Source organism: Paroedura picta, chromosome 1 (assembly GCF_049243985.1).
Source record: "Paroedura picta isolate Pp20150507F chromosome 1, Ppicta_v3.0, whole genome shotgun sequence".
Taxonomy (NCBI): domain Eukaryota; kingdom Metazoa; phylum Chordata; class Lepidosauria; order Squamata; family Gekkonidae; genus Paroedura; species Paroedura picta.
In genome coordinates, this window is record NC_135369.1 from 109,046,898 (window position 1) to 109,063,263 (window position 16,366).

The following is a 16,366-nucleotide window of genomic DNA, read 5'->3' on the forward strand; positions in this document are numbered from 1 at the left end:
TTAGTGCAGTGACAGGATCCGTTCAGGGGCCATCACAGCTGCCAAGAAAACTCAGAAGGAAGAGCAGAAGAACCTGGCTGTGCAGTATTTACAAACTGTGAATGCCGCATGTCTTGGCTACAATTGCAGAAATTGCCCTGGTGTAAGCTGTGCTGTCAAGTAGCAGCTGACTTACGGCAACTCCATGGGGCAGGGGTAGTCAAACTGCGGCCGTCCAGATGTCCATGGACTACAGTTCCCATGAACCCCTGCCAGTGGTGGGAATTGTAGGACATGGACATCTGGAGGGCCAGTTTGACTACCCCTGCCATGGGGTTTTCAATGTCAGGGAGGTTCAGGGGTGGTTGCCTCTGCCTAACTTCCCTGGACTTCCTTGGTGGTCTTCCATCCGTGCTAGCCAGGGCTGACTCTGCTTAGCTCTGGCTAGCCTAAATCATCTGGGTCTGGGCAGAAATGGGCCATCTACAAATCTACGGGGTCTTGGCCTAGGAATATGGGCTGCACTCAATTGGACAAGGGAGAAGGGCTGTTCAAAAGGGAAGTGGATAGCACAGCAACAGAGGGACAATCGATTTTTTTGACAGTTCAGTTAAAGCTTTTTAATTTGACAAGAAGTAAACAAATGCCACTAGAGCACATGCGAAAGCCTTCCCACCAGATCTTCCAGGAAATGGTGAGCTTCTCCTCTGCTGGGAAATGCCCTATATCCCATAATTACTGGGCTCTGCACCTTTTTGGGATCATCGCCGTCTATGCCAATCATGTCTTTGGCGCTGAGTGTGCAGCAAATAGGTAAAACAATTACTTAGATCCCTTACAGACTGCCCAGGGCTCATTCTTTTCCCTAGGAATAGCCAAGGGGAAATCAGTGCGCCACACAAGGGAAACAGCATGGAGATCTCATAGTAATTTGTCCTGACCAGAACAGGAAGTGCAACAGGAATCAGATGGCTCCTTAAAAGACTAACAGATTGCTTTGGTTTTGGGCAGAGACCTCCACCTCTGGGCCCACAAAACTTTATGCAAGAACAAAATCCTGTTTGTCTTTAAAGTGCCGCAACACTCCCTTCATTTATTCATTTATTTGGCTACAGTTGACTAATGCAGCTCCTCCTTTGGCATTACTACCTAGATGGAGGAAGTATACCCATGAAGCTGCTTTCCACTATTGTGAAGCAGTTTAGAACGCTGCCGGGCTACTAAAGAATGGTTTGAATGATCGAACAAATGATGGCTCAGCTGCCTCTGAAGGGCTTGGTGAGTGAGGGCTGAGTGATTGGCACTCTTCATGGAAGGAGAGGAAGAGACAACTAGAGCGGAGCATGCGCATTAGAGGGAACTGTGCATTGTCTTTGTGGGCTGCTTGAGAATGTGCTGCCCACTGAAGTTTACAATCCTGTGGTGGTCAGTCTCAAGGAACTGCCTTGCAGGTCTTGCAAGGGAAGATAACCTCTAGGGAAAATCAGAAGTCCAGGAAACTTGGACAGGTCATTATTGAGAATTGATTCCTCTGTGGGGAGTTGGGTTTTTTAAAATGATACAAGCTGCAGTGTTTTCAGTGAGTGAGCAGCTGAGGTAGAGTTGCTTCAGTCTCAGTAGCTTTTTGGTTTGGATTAGCCAAAACACAAATTTTGTCATCTTGAATTAACAAACTAACTGGGTGGAGTGAGGGGGGTGATAAAGGGGGAAGGATTTGACATGCAGGAAATTGCCTGCATTTCTGGATGCTGTTAGTCCAACGCTGCCTTCTGTTGTTTTGTAATACAGCCAAGTCACTCGAGTCAATCCGAGTTTGCAAAGCGTCATTGCAAAATGTTATCTTGCGCATTTGCACACAACATGAGCAGGAAATCAGGAGAGCGGAATTTATTAACAAAGGCCTGCCTACCTTAAAAAAAAAAAAAGACCCTGAGAGCATTTCCATGCCCATTCCAAGTCATTAAAAAAACTAAACTGCTAAGGGCAGAAGTTATAGGCTGCACACTTGCTCCAAATTAAAGCCCATGGAATTCAGGATACAATAAGCAAATGCCTGCAGGCCTTTTCCTTTCATGTTAATAGGGCGGCTCTGGATCTGTGACGCCATCCAAGCTAAGGCAAAAACCCCAACAAAACCAAAACAAACAAACCCCAAGAGATTATTGTGGTTTGCAGGGAGTGCAGAAAGCCATATCCTAGCTTGGAAGGACTGCTAACTACATTCAAAATATCATTTTAAGCCAATCAGAAAGCACACAGCCTGATGAGTAAAAACTGGCCTCATTGATTCCTCAGGATGGAGGTGGGTGTGGAATGGCCCTTACATTTCCAATGGTGTGGAATGTAGCCGGTTTGGAATGTAGTCAACCACTGACAATGAAGCTGGAATGCAGCCCCCCCCGCCCTCCCCAACAATGAACAGTGCTGGGAGTGAAGGAATAGGGCTGGGCCCCAATGGCTCTCTTTTGGCCCTTCCCACCCCATGTTCATGGGAATACACAGCCCTCCTTTGCGTGCCACTCGCACTGCAGGTCAGCCCCAGGCAGTGTCCCTAAACAAATCTCACGTGTTGCACCGTGCTTAGAAATAAATAAATAACATCACTCTGGCACATCGTGTTCTTAAACTATTATGCAAATAAAAAAATATGAATTGAAGGCGAGTCAGCTTCACCCCCATGGCTGCTTTTGCACAGATGGAGATTTCCATCACGTTCTTTCACCAGAGGAGACTGGTTCTGTGTTTGTGTCATGCCTCTTTGGCCCAGCGTTTTAAGAAGGCGTTTTCGGAAATATTCCGGCCAGCCAGTCCCTTCCAGGGCTCGGCTGATCGCCTTGAAGCGACTCTTGTTTATTGAACTGAGAAAGCGGACAGGAAACCTCCTTCCCTTGAGTCACTCCCTGCAGTTCATTGAAGGAAAGGCAATTGCTTATCAACCTTCATCCCAGGAAACTGAGGCTGGATTTGCTCCCCAGCAATTCTTTTCGAGGGCACTCTCTATCCTGTGGCCACCTTTCTGACTGAGAGGCCAAGCACAAACTGACTTTTGCAGATTTGACCTGCATAAGGACTGGCTGACGCTGTTAATTCTGGAAGGGATTTTGGTAAGACACTCTGATGTTTATTTTAAAATGATGATGCTTCACTTTCTCGTGCTTCTGTTGCTGAAGGGCCTGAAGCCACAGGAGCCAGCACATCCTCCTCCTCTTTACCAAGCCTGGGTACTAATAGTAATTGGAAGTGCCCGGAGTTGCTTAGACCTCCCCCCCCCCCCCGCCGCCCCTAGACGCCTCTCTTTGGCAAAGGATACCTCGGGAGCAGCTGGGAAGCGGTCGCAAGCGAATTGGTAATGCAGCCTAGGAGCATCCTGTCGAACTGTCCGTGCTGGCTGGTACAACGCTGTTTTGCAATTAATCAATAGCATCTGATAAGCCGGGACGGGACGGCTTTGACCCCAGCAGGAACTGTTTCACTGCATGACGCTGGCTTTGAAGTGGCTGGGGGGGGGGAGTTAGAGAAAGACCGCGGCGTCACTAGACTTGCCAGCTCTGAGGCAGACTGGGAGTCTTACGGCGTTTACTCCAGAGGAGTGCTGTTGAAGTCCATTTACCTCCCCGCGTAAGCCAGTGGATTTCAAGGACACAAAAGAACGCCTCTCTACAAAGACTTCTGCGTAATAGTGTGCAAAGGAAATCAAACAGAGTTACAAGACTTTCTGTTCGTTTACTCAGACGTAAGTCACGCGGACTTTCGATGGGATGTATTCCCAAACATTTTCAAGTCCTCCTGGCGTTCAGTACCCCGCGCAAACATGTGACTTGAACGTTTCTATTAAAAAAAGAAAATCCAGCCGCATAAAGTTGTGTACATCTCGAAAGCTTAACTTAAAAAACACGCAAAGCTATCACGTGGCTTTCATTTGGCATTTGCTTCGGCTCGACCCGGCTGCCTGCAGACCCCCGTCGAATTCCTAAAAGAGGCGCGCAAAGGCTTAGTCGAGTGACCCGGCCAGGGATCTCTCTTGCCTGGGCGGACTGCCCTGACGCCTCGGGGCGCTCAGGTCTTTGGAAGACCTCAGGCGTGGGGGAGGGAAGTTGGTTGGAATGGGTGCGCTCCGAAAAGCAAAGCACTCTGTACGTGCTCCGGAATACTCGCTGTCCTCGCTAGCTGACTGTCGGGCGTCGCACGCTTTTGTCATGATCAGACGAGTCGAGCAGGCCAAGGCTAGGAAAATGGGCCTTTTTGTGAAGCTAAAAAGTTGCAATCCGGGTCACTTGGTCACCAGTGGAAGGGTTTTTGCACCCCCCCCCCCCGAAAAAGCATGCTGGAAGCGGGGGAATCAACAGTGCCAGCCTCTACCGATTTAGACCAGTCTCAACCCATTGATTGCAACGGGCTGAAAGGGCCTCGTGAAATGGCGCCGGGGGAGGGGGGCTCTGTCTTCTTTCTCGGGGGGCTGGCCGTGCAGGGCTCCCCTGCGGCCACCTTTCAGCCATGTGCAGAGCGTGGAATGCAGGGGTGGGGGCGGCTCCCCTGCGGCCACCTTTCAGATCCGGCATTTTCGCCTCTCCCCGGCTTGCGTGGTTCCTTGCGCCATCCGGGGAGGGGAGCCGGGGAGACTCCGGGCGCCAGGCGTGGCGAGCGAGCCTCTTCCTCATTGTTCTCGGCGGACTCCTCCCCTTCTTCCGCCTCCCCCCTCCCCCGGCGAGGCGGGCGTATAAAGTGCTCCGGCGGGCGAGAGGGCGGCGTAATCGCTCCTTCTTCTCCGCGCGGAGCCGCCTGAGCCCCTGACGCGGCTGGGCAGGCTGAGCCGATCGCCTCCGTCCTTCGTGTGGCCGGCTTGGATTATTGCTGCCGACTGACGCACTGCCCAGCTCAGCAATGACAGTCAAAACTGAAGCTTCGGGATCCACGCTCACCTATTCAAAGATGAGGGGCATGGTGGCCATACTCATCGGTGAGCGCGCGGCGGCTGCAGCAGGGGACGGGCCGGGGCGGAGGGCGAGCAGCCCCCTGGGGAGGGTCCCCGCGCCCCCACGAAGTTTCTGGCGTCGGGAGGGTGATCGGATCGTGACGGGAGAAAGGAAACCGAAAGAAATCAACGAAATGAGATTGCGGGATTCGCCTGTTTTAATACTTTTTTTGTTTTAATTCGCAGCTTTCATGAAACAGAGGAGAATGGGGCTGAATGACTTCATTCAAAAAATCGCCACCAATTCCTATGCGTGCAAGCAGTAAGTATCATTGGGATCATGTAGGCGGTGTGCCCAAAAGTGAAAAGGGGGGGGGGGGAAGGTTATGTAGGATTAATTCTGGCTGTTAGAGGGATGTCTAAAAGGTAACTTAATAAAATCAGAGTCCGGTAGCACCTTTAAGACCAACGTGCGTGTTTTTAAAAAACAATTGTTTGCTGCATGGTCTTAAACATCCCATTCAGACTTACTACCTAGGCTTGGGGCCACAGTTTAATTGTATTCAGATCGGACAGTTCCAATGAACATAAAGGGTTATGGAATGAGCCGAGGTTAATTGACTTTTCTTTTTAAAAGCCCACAGTCTATAAAATTGGTATGTGCCACAGTTTCTGTGTTTAGGGCCCAGTACATGGGGAAATAGACGCAAGTCTAGATTCTTTCCCTGAAGACCATCCTTTTGCGTCTGACCCTTAATTAAGGGGAAATCCAAGTCTCTTTGCTGCAAAGGGTTTGTTCCTGTCTAGGCTTGGCCTGAAACCTAATAAACTGTTTCAGGAGCCTGCCAGCCTGAAACTCTCTCGATCAGAATGTTAGTGTGCCCCCTAACGGCGAGACACAGTTCTACTGCTCACCTTCTGCTGTTGGGCTAATAATATCCTGTCTAATCTCTCCAGCCCTGAAGTTCAATCTATTTTGAAAATCTCCCAGCCTCAAGAGCCTGAACTTATGAATGCCAATCCTTCACCTCCAGTAAGTAGCTTTTCTTGTGTGCATTCTTTTTTCCCAGAGAAGAGTCTGCTGTGTTAGAAATAGAAACAGTTTTTAAAACAGCTTTTCTGTTCCTTTATTTGATGTTTGCTTTTTCATTTGAAATACATTGCATGGGTTGTTGTATAGAATAATTTCTTTGATTAAACCTGCCTGTGTCAACTTGGAAGTCTTGAACTTGGTCCATTAATGTTACATAAGCATTGTAATTCAATCCCCTGTATAGAAAATAATATTTAGAACTTTTAAAAAATCTGCCTCCATGTATTTCTTTGTCAGTAATGATTTCTTTCTGTTTTTTGTTCATTGTAGCCCAGTCCATCACAGCAAATCAATCTTGGTCCTTCGTCTAACCCTCATGCAAAACCATCAGATTTCCACTTCTTGAAAGTTATTGGAAAAGGCAGTTTTGGAAAGGTAAGTTTTTATTTTTCATGTGGTCCATTTCCTTGTTGCTATAATATCTATGGCTGAGTGTTCAGGATTGTTAATAAGTGGGTGGATTCTTTAGCAAAATGGCTCAGGGTGATTCTTTGAGAAAGTTGGGATGGATGGTTTCTAAAAGTGAAGGTTTAAAAAAAATTAAACTGTTCTGTGGAACCAATGTCTTTGACACACAAGGCTCAAAGGGCTATGAAAAGTGGGTTGGCCAGCCCTTTGCCTTAAGGCATTGCTCCCCACCCATTATGTAGATACAGATTCTCACACTGCCAGTCTATCTGGTTGTGCCTGGAACCTGCTGCCTTGCCTCACAAAAGGCCACCCTGTGTTTCTGTGACCAGTTCCTTTCATTTGTGTCTTAATTCCCTTGCAGGAGCACTCCTAAGCGATTATGTGATCTCTTTCAGGTCCTTCTAGCAAGGCACAAGGCAGAAGAGCAATTCTATGCAGTGAAAGTGCTCCAGAAGAAAGCGATCCTGAAAAAGAAGGAGGTGAGCACCGGGGTCTCCGGCTTGCACTGATGCACCAAGCCAGAGTGTAATGATGGCAGACCGACTGTTGTGTTGTTGGATACTGATAGGTGCTTTCCCCCTCTCCCTGTTTCCAGGAGAAGCACATAATGTCAGAACGCAATGTCTTACTGAAGAATGTGAAGCACCCTTTCCTAGTAGGACTCCACTTTTCTTTCCAGACAGCCGACAAACTGTACTTTGTCCTAGACTACATCAATGGTGGTGAGGTAAGCAAAAAAGCTGGGGGGAGAATCCAAAGATTACTCCTCTTAAAAACTCTCCTTTGCCCTAAAGATTGGTTTGCCATGTGTACTAAGCAGTGCTGTGGGGGTTCTTCATATGTCGTTTGAAAGGGATTTCTGGGGTGGAGTTACTAGATTCAGTGTCTCTTGCCTGCCAACATCTAATAGCAGGAAGCAACCAGAGCTTTACTAGGCTATTTCCGACAATTGTTCTTTTTGGCCGTGTGCTATGCGTTTAATCAAAGCATTGTTAAAAAGAGTTTTGGCTTTAGTAACATTGTGTCCGCCCCCCCCCCTTTTGTCTCTTGCAGTTGTTTTATCATCTCCAGAGGGAACGCTGCTTCCTAGAACCCAGAGCTCGTTTTTATGCTGCTGAAATAGCCAGTGCACTGGGCTACTTGCATTCTCTAAATATTGTTTATCGGTAAGCAAAATACAGGGTTGCAGGGCCAGTGTAATTTCTGTGGGAAGAGACTGACCTAGGACCCTGTGGGTTAGACTCTCCAGGTGACAGGCAGGGGTGGTGGACTCAATGCAGCACAAGAGTTTAAAGGCTTTCTCTCTTCTGGGTGATGCATAAGAACCAGTGGAGGAATCCCACTTATGTACATAGAAATAATCCCACTGGTAGGTTGCTTAATTGTATCTTATAAGACTTGTGACTGATCGACCAATGCTTTTTTTCCCCTTTCCTTCTTTTGCTGCAGGGACTTGAAGCCGGAGAACATTTTACTTGACTCTCAGGGCCACATTGTCCTGACTGACTTTGGCCTCTGCAAGGAGAACATAGAGCACAATGGCACAACTTCCACATTTTGTGGCACACCTGAGGTAAGGCTGAGTTTTGTCTTGTTGAAATGACAGTGATCTACATGCCCAGAGTGCGTGAAAGGAGAAGGGGTTTCTCTGATGAGGCTGAGGGACATTGTTGAGGTGCATTTTGATTTATGGGCTGGGATGACACTAAAAGATCCTGCAAATGCAGATCCTGTGAAGGCAGCAAGTGACTGGGAAATGCTGTCAGAACAAGTTATTTGTGCAGCAGGCGTTCTCTCCAGGGTTCTGGGCTGGTCCTTAGGCCATCTTTGCAGGTTCTTCCGTGGGGAGCATTTAAAGTGTAGGGGTTGGAGGGCTTGGTCTTTTCATGGTGTTCTATTTTGTCTAATGCTTCCATTCCTTGCTTGCTTTGCATAGTACCTTGCTCCTGAAGTCCTTCACAAGCAACCCTATGACCGGACTGTTGATTGGTGGTGCCTTGGAGCAGTTTTGTTTGAAATGCTTTATGGACTGGTGAGTTTAAACAGATTATGTTAATGTGCCAGTGGAGTTTGCCTCTGTAGTTAACCCACCATGACAGGTGGAACTGATGAAGCTAGACTGGGGATTTGTTGTTGATTTTAACACTTTCTGTGTTACCCATGCCTGGAAATCTTACTGCAAATCTTTGTGCCTTGAGCAAAAGCAAATTCTGTGCAAAAAGGGAATTATTGGGATGTTGTTATGGATGCAATTCATCACTCTGGCCCTTTCATGTGACTGTTAGGATCACCTATTCAGTTTCTCTTGACCTTTCCCTCTCCACTTTACAGCCTCCGTTCTATAGTCGAAACACCGCAGAAATGTATGACAACATCTTGAACAAGCCTCTGCAGCTGAAGCCAAATATCACCAATTCTGCTCGACACCTTTTGGAAGGTCTTTTGCAAAAGGAGAGAACCAAGAGGCTGGGCGCCAAGGAAGATTTTGTAAGTATTAACCTTGGGAGTTTGGGGAAGGGGTAGGAAAAAGGCTAGACTATGCTAGTCGTCTTCAATTACCCTTGTCTGAATTGATTTAATTTCCGCTTCCTCAACAGATGGAGATTAAGAATCACATCTTCTTCTCCCCAATTAACTGGGATGATCTCATTAATAAGAAGATTACACCCCCTTTTAACCCCAATGTGGTAAGTATTGCAGCTAATTATAGGATGTTTGAAGTTCTATTTATATTTTAGGGCCCAAGTTTGAAGATAAAAATATTCAACAGTACACTTTGTAGTGTGTATTATGCAGTCACTTGTTCACGGGGAGAATCATGCAGGCTTTCATAGCTAGTCGTGTTTTTCAAGCTTAGGGCAACACCTCGTCCAGCAAAGGAGAGTCAGTGTTTGCGGGGAGGTCTCTAAGACCTGCTGTGGATGAACCCTTGTTCTCAGCATTCAGCTGGGCTTACTTTGAGGTCTAAAACTCAGGTCAAGTTGAGCTTTGCCCACCCCTATTGAATTCCACAAAATTCAACAAATGTACATTTTGGTCATGTATGCTCTAAACTGGACTGGGGAGTTGATGTGCAGATTACCACAACATGCCAACACTATGAGGAATTTAGGCAGATTGTGAGTGGGTGGGCAGGAAGGGATGTGCCTGCGTTTGCCTCTTGCATACCCAGGGAATTCTGATCACCCCTGTGGGGTGGTAGGTGAATTTTCTCCAGGCCAGGCTGGATTCTGGCAATTTTTGGTGGGGGAATCACTTGGCCATGAAAGTGGGGTCAACTCACAGTTGTGAGTTCCTGCACTGTGCAGAGGGTTGGACTAATGACCCTGGAGGTCCCTTCCAGCTCTGGGATTCCACGTTGAGTGCTTGGAACTTGATCATGTGCTATGGAACTGGGGCTAAGGTCACACAGTGAAAAGTAACATAATTTTTGCTTTTTAAGCTGGGCATGATTAGATGGGTAAAAGGTTCCCAAGGATAATTTCCTACCCACCTAGTCCCCCTTTAGGTCAAGATCTGAGAATTTTCTCTCCTTGTCTTCTTACAGAGTGGCCCCAATGACCTGCGACACTTTGACCCCGAGTTTACAGAGGAACCTGTCCCCAACTCTATTGGCCAGTCGCCAGACAGCATACTCATCACTGCCAGCGTTAAGGAGGCTGCAGAGGCTTTTCTGGGGTTCTCCTATGCACCCCCCATGGATTCTTTCTTGTGAATCTCATTATTTTTTACTTTTTAATGATGATTCTTCTGTTGGCCTTCTGGTTGAGCTGCCAGTTGTCCAGTCATCTTGAAAGAGGACAATTTTGCACATCGTCCCACTGTGGCAGCTTTGCAGCCTTAATTTCTACAATACTGTTTGCTGGAAGCTTTTTTTGTTTTGTTTTGATTATTGTTGCTGTCGTTTGGAAGAGCACACCTAATTCCTTTAAATGAACATGCAAACATTTCAGTTCTGGTTCTTCCCACTCACCAAAGTGGTGCTATCTCTTTTGGAGGTTGAAGGAGGAAGAAAAAGCTACTGCTGCCATAGACTGAGGTAGATTGTAAGCATAAAGAACAACATTGTTATGTTGTGTGTTTTTTTTGAGAAAACATTTTGAAAAGCCTTGCTTGAAGTTCTTTCTGGATGTTATAAGGATTTTACGAAATGTGCCTTTTTTCTGATGAGATCTTGTGAGCTCCAACGCTTTTCCTGTCACAAGAGTGATTCTTGAGTCACATGTGTGTATGCGTGGGTTTGCTATGTGGACAATGGTATGAGTGTGGTATGCGCAATTTGCTGATGGACTTAGTTCAAAAGCGTCAAGCGTGACACTCGCAGGACACTACAATGTGGGGCATTGTTTGTTACCTTCCATATTTGGAAGATGATAAATTAATAAGTGTAGATAATGATTTTTTAAATGTAAAAACTATACAGTTAATAATAAACTATCAAGATGGGCTTTGACAATGTATCCAAGATGCTTGAAGAAAGCATTGCTGCTATGGAAAAATATATAAATACTTCTATTTTTAGAAAGGGTTTTATGGACCAAAATGCCCCCGCTGCAGTCTGCCAGAGCTGTTATTTCATCCCCTCCCCTCTACTTGTCTGTAAAATTGGGCATTATTTATGGGGTTATTTGGGGGGGGGGGGTATGTTTGCATTCCTGATTGTAAATATTGTAAAAAGAGAAAGACATGTACAGCTGGTTGCAATGCTAAATGTATATTTAAAAGGAAAAAAAGGCTTATAATGTATATCACCATTGTCATGTACTTAACATGGTTATAATATGTACCATTTTTGTGACCAAACCCATTGGTTTGCAGTAAAAACTTGGACAATATTTCTATAAATGATGTCTGTCCTTCCTCTATAAATGCAAGGTTTCCCTGTCCCCTTCCTATTACATCTTGACTTCTTTCCATCACAGCAATTATTCTTGACCATAACAGAGTGCAATTAGTGTATAAAGGGGGGGAAACAATTGGACAGTGATGAACACTGTATTCAAGAGGGTTACCAAAGCTTTGTTTATTGGTTTAAAAAATTGCAATGGGAAGTTATCATGAAAACCTCTTAGGAACATAATTTCCTCTAACTGGTAAAAATAATTAATCTTAACAGCTGGCATTTTATAGTGCTGATTCCAAGCTGCCAAGTTGGAGAGAGTGATGAGTGACAGATGTGTTAGTGGGTGTGGCTTGGTTGCTGCTAGGCCATGCTGGAAATACTAGAAGGAAGATGTTTTGCTTCTAGGAAAGTGCCTTTGGGGCAGCTATTGTCCAAAGATTCTGTTAGCACATTCTTTCATGATAAAACTGGGATCTGGTTGCTACCCTTGTAATACGTATTACAACTATCAACAGGTACATGTTTATGTTGGATGATGCTTCAGAATCATGCGCCATCTGTTCTCAAGTTTGTTTCCCACAAACCCACTATATAATCCAAGACACAAGCACAGAGCAGGGGTGTTGTGGAAGTGGTTGATAATAGATTAGCAAATGCCATTTGAGGAGACAAGCAAGTCACTCCATCTGCTATAGAGCAGCGGTCCCCAATCCCCGGTCCGGAAACTGGTACCAGTTCGTGGATCAGTCGGTACCGGGCCGCAGCTCCTTCTCTTCCTCCTCCCCAGTTGCTGCCTCGGGGGCTGCCCTGAAACTCTGTCGCTGGCTCAACTTTGGTGTTGTCCAGCGGCCGCCATGGCTGGGGTTCCCCCTTGGCGTGACACCACAGCTGCTGCTGGGAGCACCCCCCCCCCCAGTGGGAAGTCAGGGGTGCCGGCGGGAAAGCAAGTGGAGCAGGGGTTCAGGTGGCAGCGGCAGCAACATCCCTCAGCAAAAAACTACCCCCCTCCAGGCCTCAGTAAAATTGTCAAACGTTGACCAGTCCCCGGTGATAAAAAGGTTGGGGATCACTGCAGGAAAGGGTGCATACCTGCATGGCTATACGCATTCTTTTCCAGTATTCTGCTCCTTGGGGGAAATGTCTTGGGGTTGCCAGGTCCCTCTTCGTCACCAGCAGGGGATAGGGGAGCATGGTTCTCAGATCCAGGTTGGGAAATTCCTGTGGATTTGGAGTTGGAGCCTGAGGAGGATAGGAACTTCAGTGGGGTACAAGACTATAGAATCCTTGCAGGTCCCCTGTTTGTAAATTCTATTAGGTGTTAAAATTTCATTGACCCTCTGTTTGAAAAGCCTAGGGATGATACCATTCACCTCTGATCCACTGCTGAGTTCAAGTTATGGACTTGACTTGATGCTGATTTGCTTCCATACTAACCCACTGGCCTTGCTACTGCCTTTCTGATGCAAGAGAAACGCATAATATTCATTGTATGCATTCAGTTGATCAGGGATGAAAGTAACTTTCCTTATTTGACGTTGGTGTGGAGAGTGCTCAAAGGAGAAGATGGGAGAGATCTGTTTGGCCACTGTCTTACTGGGTACTTAATACCAGCCCTTATTTCACCCCTGCACTTGCTTTAAGGTAACTTGTAAGTGTCGCTTCTGGAAGTTTAAAAAAGACCTTCCTGTGCATTACAAAACAGGGGAAAGCGTTCCATCCTTTATTTCCCTTCTTTTTATACTTCTTCCAACATCTTTCCTTCTTGTCTGTTCCTGCTTCTGTTACCTGTTGTGCTGTGGCTGACCCAGATACATTTATGGAACTGTATTAGCAGCAATCACTGACACTTACAGCTCCCACAAAAGGAATGGAGCCATGAGGGTGTTTTGTCCATACTGAGGATCAGTCTCATTGTGCATGCAAGGCTTATCTGGCATTTGAAAGCTCCAATTGCACTTGTATAGTTGATAGAACAGCAAAGCCATTTATTGCCTTTTATCTTCTGGAAAAGCGCAATTGGAGCTTTCAGACTCCAGATAAGCCTCACAAGCACAACGGGACTGATCAGCCACAGCCTGGGCAAAGAAGCCATCCTGGCTCCATCTCATTTACTGGAGCTGTGCATGTTTGTGATTGCTGACAATATAGTTCTATGGCTCCCAAGTGTGGCTAGCCAAAAACAGGAGCCAAGAGAGGAAAATAACAGGTGCAAAGGGGAAGAGGACAAAAGAGGAAGGGAAAGAAAAGGCTTTGTTTCTGAATGCACTGGGAGGTCTCTTAAAATAGTGGGGAGGCCACAAATGAGCACAGTTCGTAAAATTAAATGTTTTTGTAGAGTCAACGCAACAGGATTTCAGTGCTTGGGCTGCAGTCTGCTGGGAACTCCGTATGTGACCTTGAGAAAGTTCCTGCGTGTCACTTATCCATTTCTAAATGAACCTACTGGCCTATTTCCTGCTGCAGTATATTATTGTGGGCCCAATGTGCAGGGTCAATTAACCCAAGAAGAAACTTATGGCCCAATAAATGTCATCTATGCCACTTGGCAACGGCAGCTTTGCCTATCAAGATACCATATGTCTGGAAAAAATTGTGATTTGTTTGGCAAAGAGAACACTGGGGAATCTTTAACTAGGCTATGCAAAAAGGAAAGCTATTTATTGCATCTCCCATCCCCCCTCCTCCCTTGAGCATCGTAGGTATTTCGTTGGGACACACTTAAGACACAACCTAATCAAGTACTTTTTAAATTCTATTGATTTCAGAGGAGAGAGTTTAAGGGTTGGTGCTGCCTTTCTCCCATTGAAAGCAATAGGACAACTCCTTATGTTAGTTGGATCAGGCCCCAAATATTTTTACTCAAGCATTTTTGTATAATTATGCTTCATCTGTCATAGTGATATAGGAAGAGGTAATTTAAAACGGGGACTGAAGAAAATGACACAGCCTTTTGCACAGTACTCTGAGGAAGATAGTTTTCTCCTTCGTAGGCCTGTTTTCATTTATTTATATCCCATGTTTCTCTTGTAGCATTCAAGCCAGAGTACCCCAGTTTCCTGAGCATGCTTGTATACAAATACTGAGTAAATCCACTATTCCAACTGATCGTCAGACAATATAGATTAATTCCCCTGGAGACTCGAGGGCATTGCAGCCTTCTGCAGTCCCCCTCTCTCCAAATCCCACCCTCCCCAGGCCCCGCCCAGAAAAAGTCCAGGTGTTTTCCAACCCAAAGCTGGCAATAGTAATCTTAGGTGGAGCTGCTGCATCATGTGCTTTCAGACCATAGCATGGGAGTGGGACCCTTTTCCTCACACGCATTAAGAAAGGCGTTTAATGGTGCCCTGTTGTGAGAGAAACTTCTCCTGTGAAACAGGCAGAGGCTGACCTCATTCCTGCAAGTGAGGCATTTTAAGAAGACTGTCAATGCATTTAATTCTGAAATGGCTCCCACATACAGGCCACAAAATCTGGAAGCAGGTACCCCAACAACAGAGCACATTTATTTTAAAAATAAAAAGCAAGACAGAAAGAGCAACAGAGGGAGAGAGAAAGATATTTTAAAACTTTCCTAGGCTACTGTATATTGTGGGGAAGTGGTGGTGGATCTTATCACAGGGCTTATCAATTTCTGGAGTGGGGGAGACAACAACCGAAATCTGGGGAAGGGTCTGGACCAAATGTAGAGAGAAAGTAGGTAGGAATAAAGGCCAGGTTTCAAAGATAACGGTATTTACTGCATACATTTATTCCAGTTCATTACAGATAATTAGCTTAGTAATTAGGAAAATGCAGTCTATATTGCGATAATTGTTTAGCACTCATTCTGCTCTCTGTAATAGATCTAAGAAACCATAGTATTAAAGTCATTTGCACACATTACATTTTAAAAATAACATGGAAATACTGTTTCCTGTCTTTTTAAAAAAACTTTGTTTTTTATAACCCTCCAGGGGGCTCAGCATGGCATGCCTGAGTTTCCCTCCCCTTCTGATCCTCAGAACCACCTTCTGAGGTAGGTTGCACTACCAGTGAGTGGACCAAGATGTTTTTCCCAGATGAACTGAGAAATTAAGGATCTATGGCTACAGTCTGATTAGTCTAATCGTGATTAAGCAGGCTCTGTTCCCACTGTTCTCTACTACCAGGCTGGATAGGGCAATTTTTTTTTTATTATTTTTTTTGCAGAACAGATTGTCTCCAGACAAGGGGAAGCAGTTAGGGGGTGGTATCTCGGTCTTACGCCACTCCAGACTGTAAACAGATCCACTTGAATGACATGCTTGGTATGGTGTGCTGGGTAGCACCATCACACTGGAGCCATTCCCACATGGGAGATGTGACCTGGGTTCAAAGCTTTTGTAGCAGTATGAAAAAGCTGATTACACTGTAGTTCCTGGGAGGAGCCAGAAATTGGGCCACTCTCTGCTCCTCTTCAGTTGTGTTGGAATATGCAAGATCTGTAGTGGGCATGATTTGGCAGCATATGAAGAATATCATACAGGGAGCATTGGGGGACATATGTAGTTGGCATATTTAGATTAAGAACTTCCTGAGGTTTTTCAAATTATCTCCTCCTGTGTTGTGATTGGCTCCATTGTGCAAACTTCATCTTTGATTCCCTCCACAACAGTCAGTCAGGACTATTTCTCACCTTTCTCTTTTACATAGTTGTTTCTTTCCTTAATAAAACTATTTTATTCTTCTAGGTCACCTGTGGTTTGTATAGTTTCATATTTAAACTCTGCCAGTAAGTTTTTAAACTTATTTGATTGATTGATTTGTATACCATCCCTCAAAGACTTGTACATATCATCAATAAATGAGCCTCTTGTGGCACAGAGTGGTAAGGCAGCAGAAATGCTGTCTGAAGCTGTCTGTCCATGAGGCTGGGAGTTCAATCCCAGCAGCCAGCTCAAGGTTGACTCAGCCTTCCATCCTTCCGAGGTCGGTAAAATGAGTACCCAGCTTGCTGGGGGGTAAACGGTAATTACTGGGGAAGGCACTGGCAAACCACCCTGTATTGAGTCTGACATGAAAACGCTAGAGGTCGTCACCCCAAGGGTCAGACATGACCCGGTGCTTGCACAGGGGATACCTTAACCTTTACCTTTATCATCAATAATGA

General features: G+C 45.8%; 1 protein-coding gene and 1 long non-coding RNA gene across 6 annotated transcripts in view; one reads left to right on the forward strand and one right to left on the reverse strand.

Annotated features, from left to right (window-relative positions):
• Positions 1–4,640, reverse strand: part of LOC143844728 (uncharacterized) — a 60,985-nt gene extending 56,345 nt beyond the window's left edge. For both annotated transcript variants that reach the window (XR_013234122.1, XR_013234115.1), the window contains exon 1: positions 3,290–4,640. This is a non-coding gene — a long non-coding RNA (uncharacterized LOC143844728). The remainder of the gene's footprint in view (positions 1–3,289) is intronic.
• SGK1 (serum/glucocorticoid regulated kinase 1) overlaps positions 1–11,230 on the forward strand; it is a 101,592-nt gene extending 90,362 nt beyond the window's left edge. For 2 of the 4 annotated variants that reach the window (XM_077352254.1, XM_077352273.1), the window contains 11 exons: positions 5,138–5,213; positions 5,849–5,924; positions 6,255–6,359; positions 6,791–6,874; positions 6,991–7,122; positions 7,449–7,561; positions 7,845–7,968; positions 8,332–8,427; positions 8,727–8,882; positions 8,993–9,082; positions 9,943–11,230. In XM_077352254.1, the coding sequence (XP_077208369.1) occupies positions 5,138–5,213; positions 5,849–5,924; positions 6,255–6,359; positions 6,791–6,874; positions 6,991–7,122; positions 7,449–7,561; positions 7,845–7,968; positions 8,332–8,427; positions 8,727–8,882; positions 8,993–9,082; positions 9,943–10,110 (1,220 nt within the window). In that variant the 3' untranslated portion in view covers positions 10,111–11,230. Of the gene's footprint in view, positions 1–2,835; positions 3,084–4,720; positions 4,937–5,137; positions 5,214–5,848; positions 5,925–6,254; positions 6,360–6,790; positions 6,875–6,990; positions 7,123–7,448; positions 7,562–7,844; positions 7,969–8,331; positions 8,428–8,726; positions 8,883–8,992; positions 9,083–9,942 lie in introns of those variants that run through there. The other 2 variants (XM_077352282.1, XM_077352264.1) reach the window with 2 other exon arrangements.
• The last annotated feature ends 5,136 nt before the right edge of the window (positions 11,231–16,366 follow it).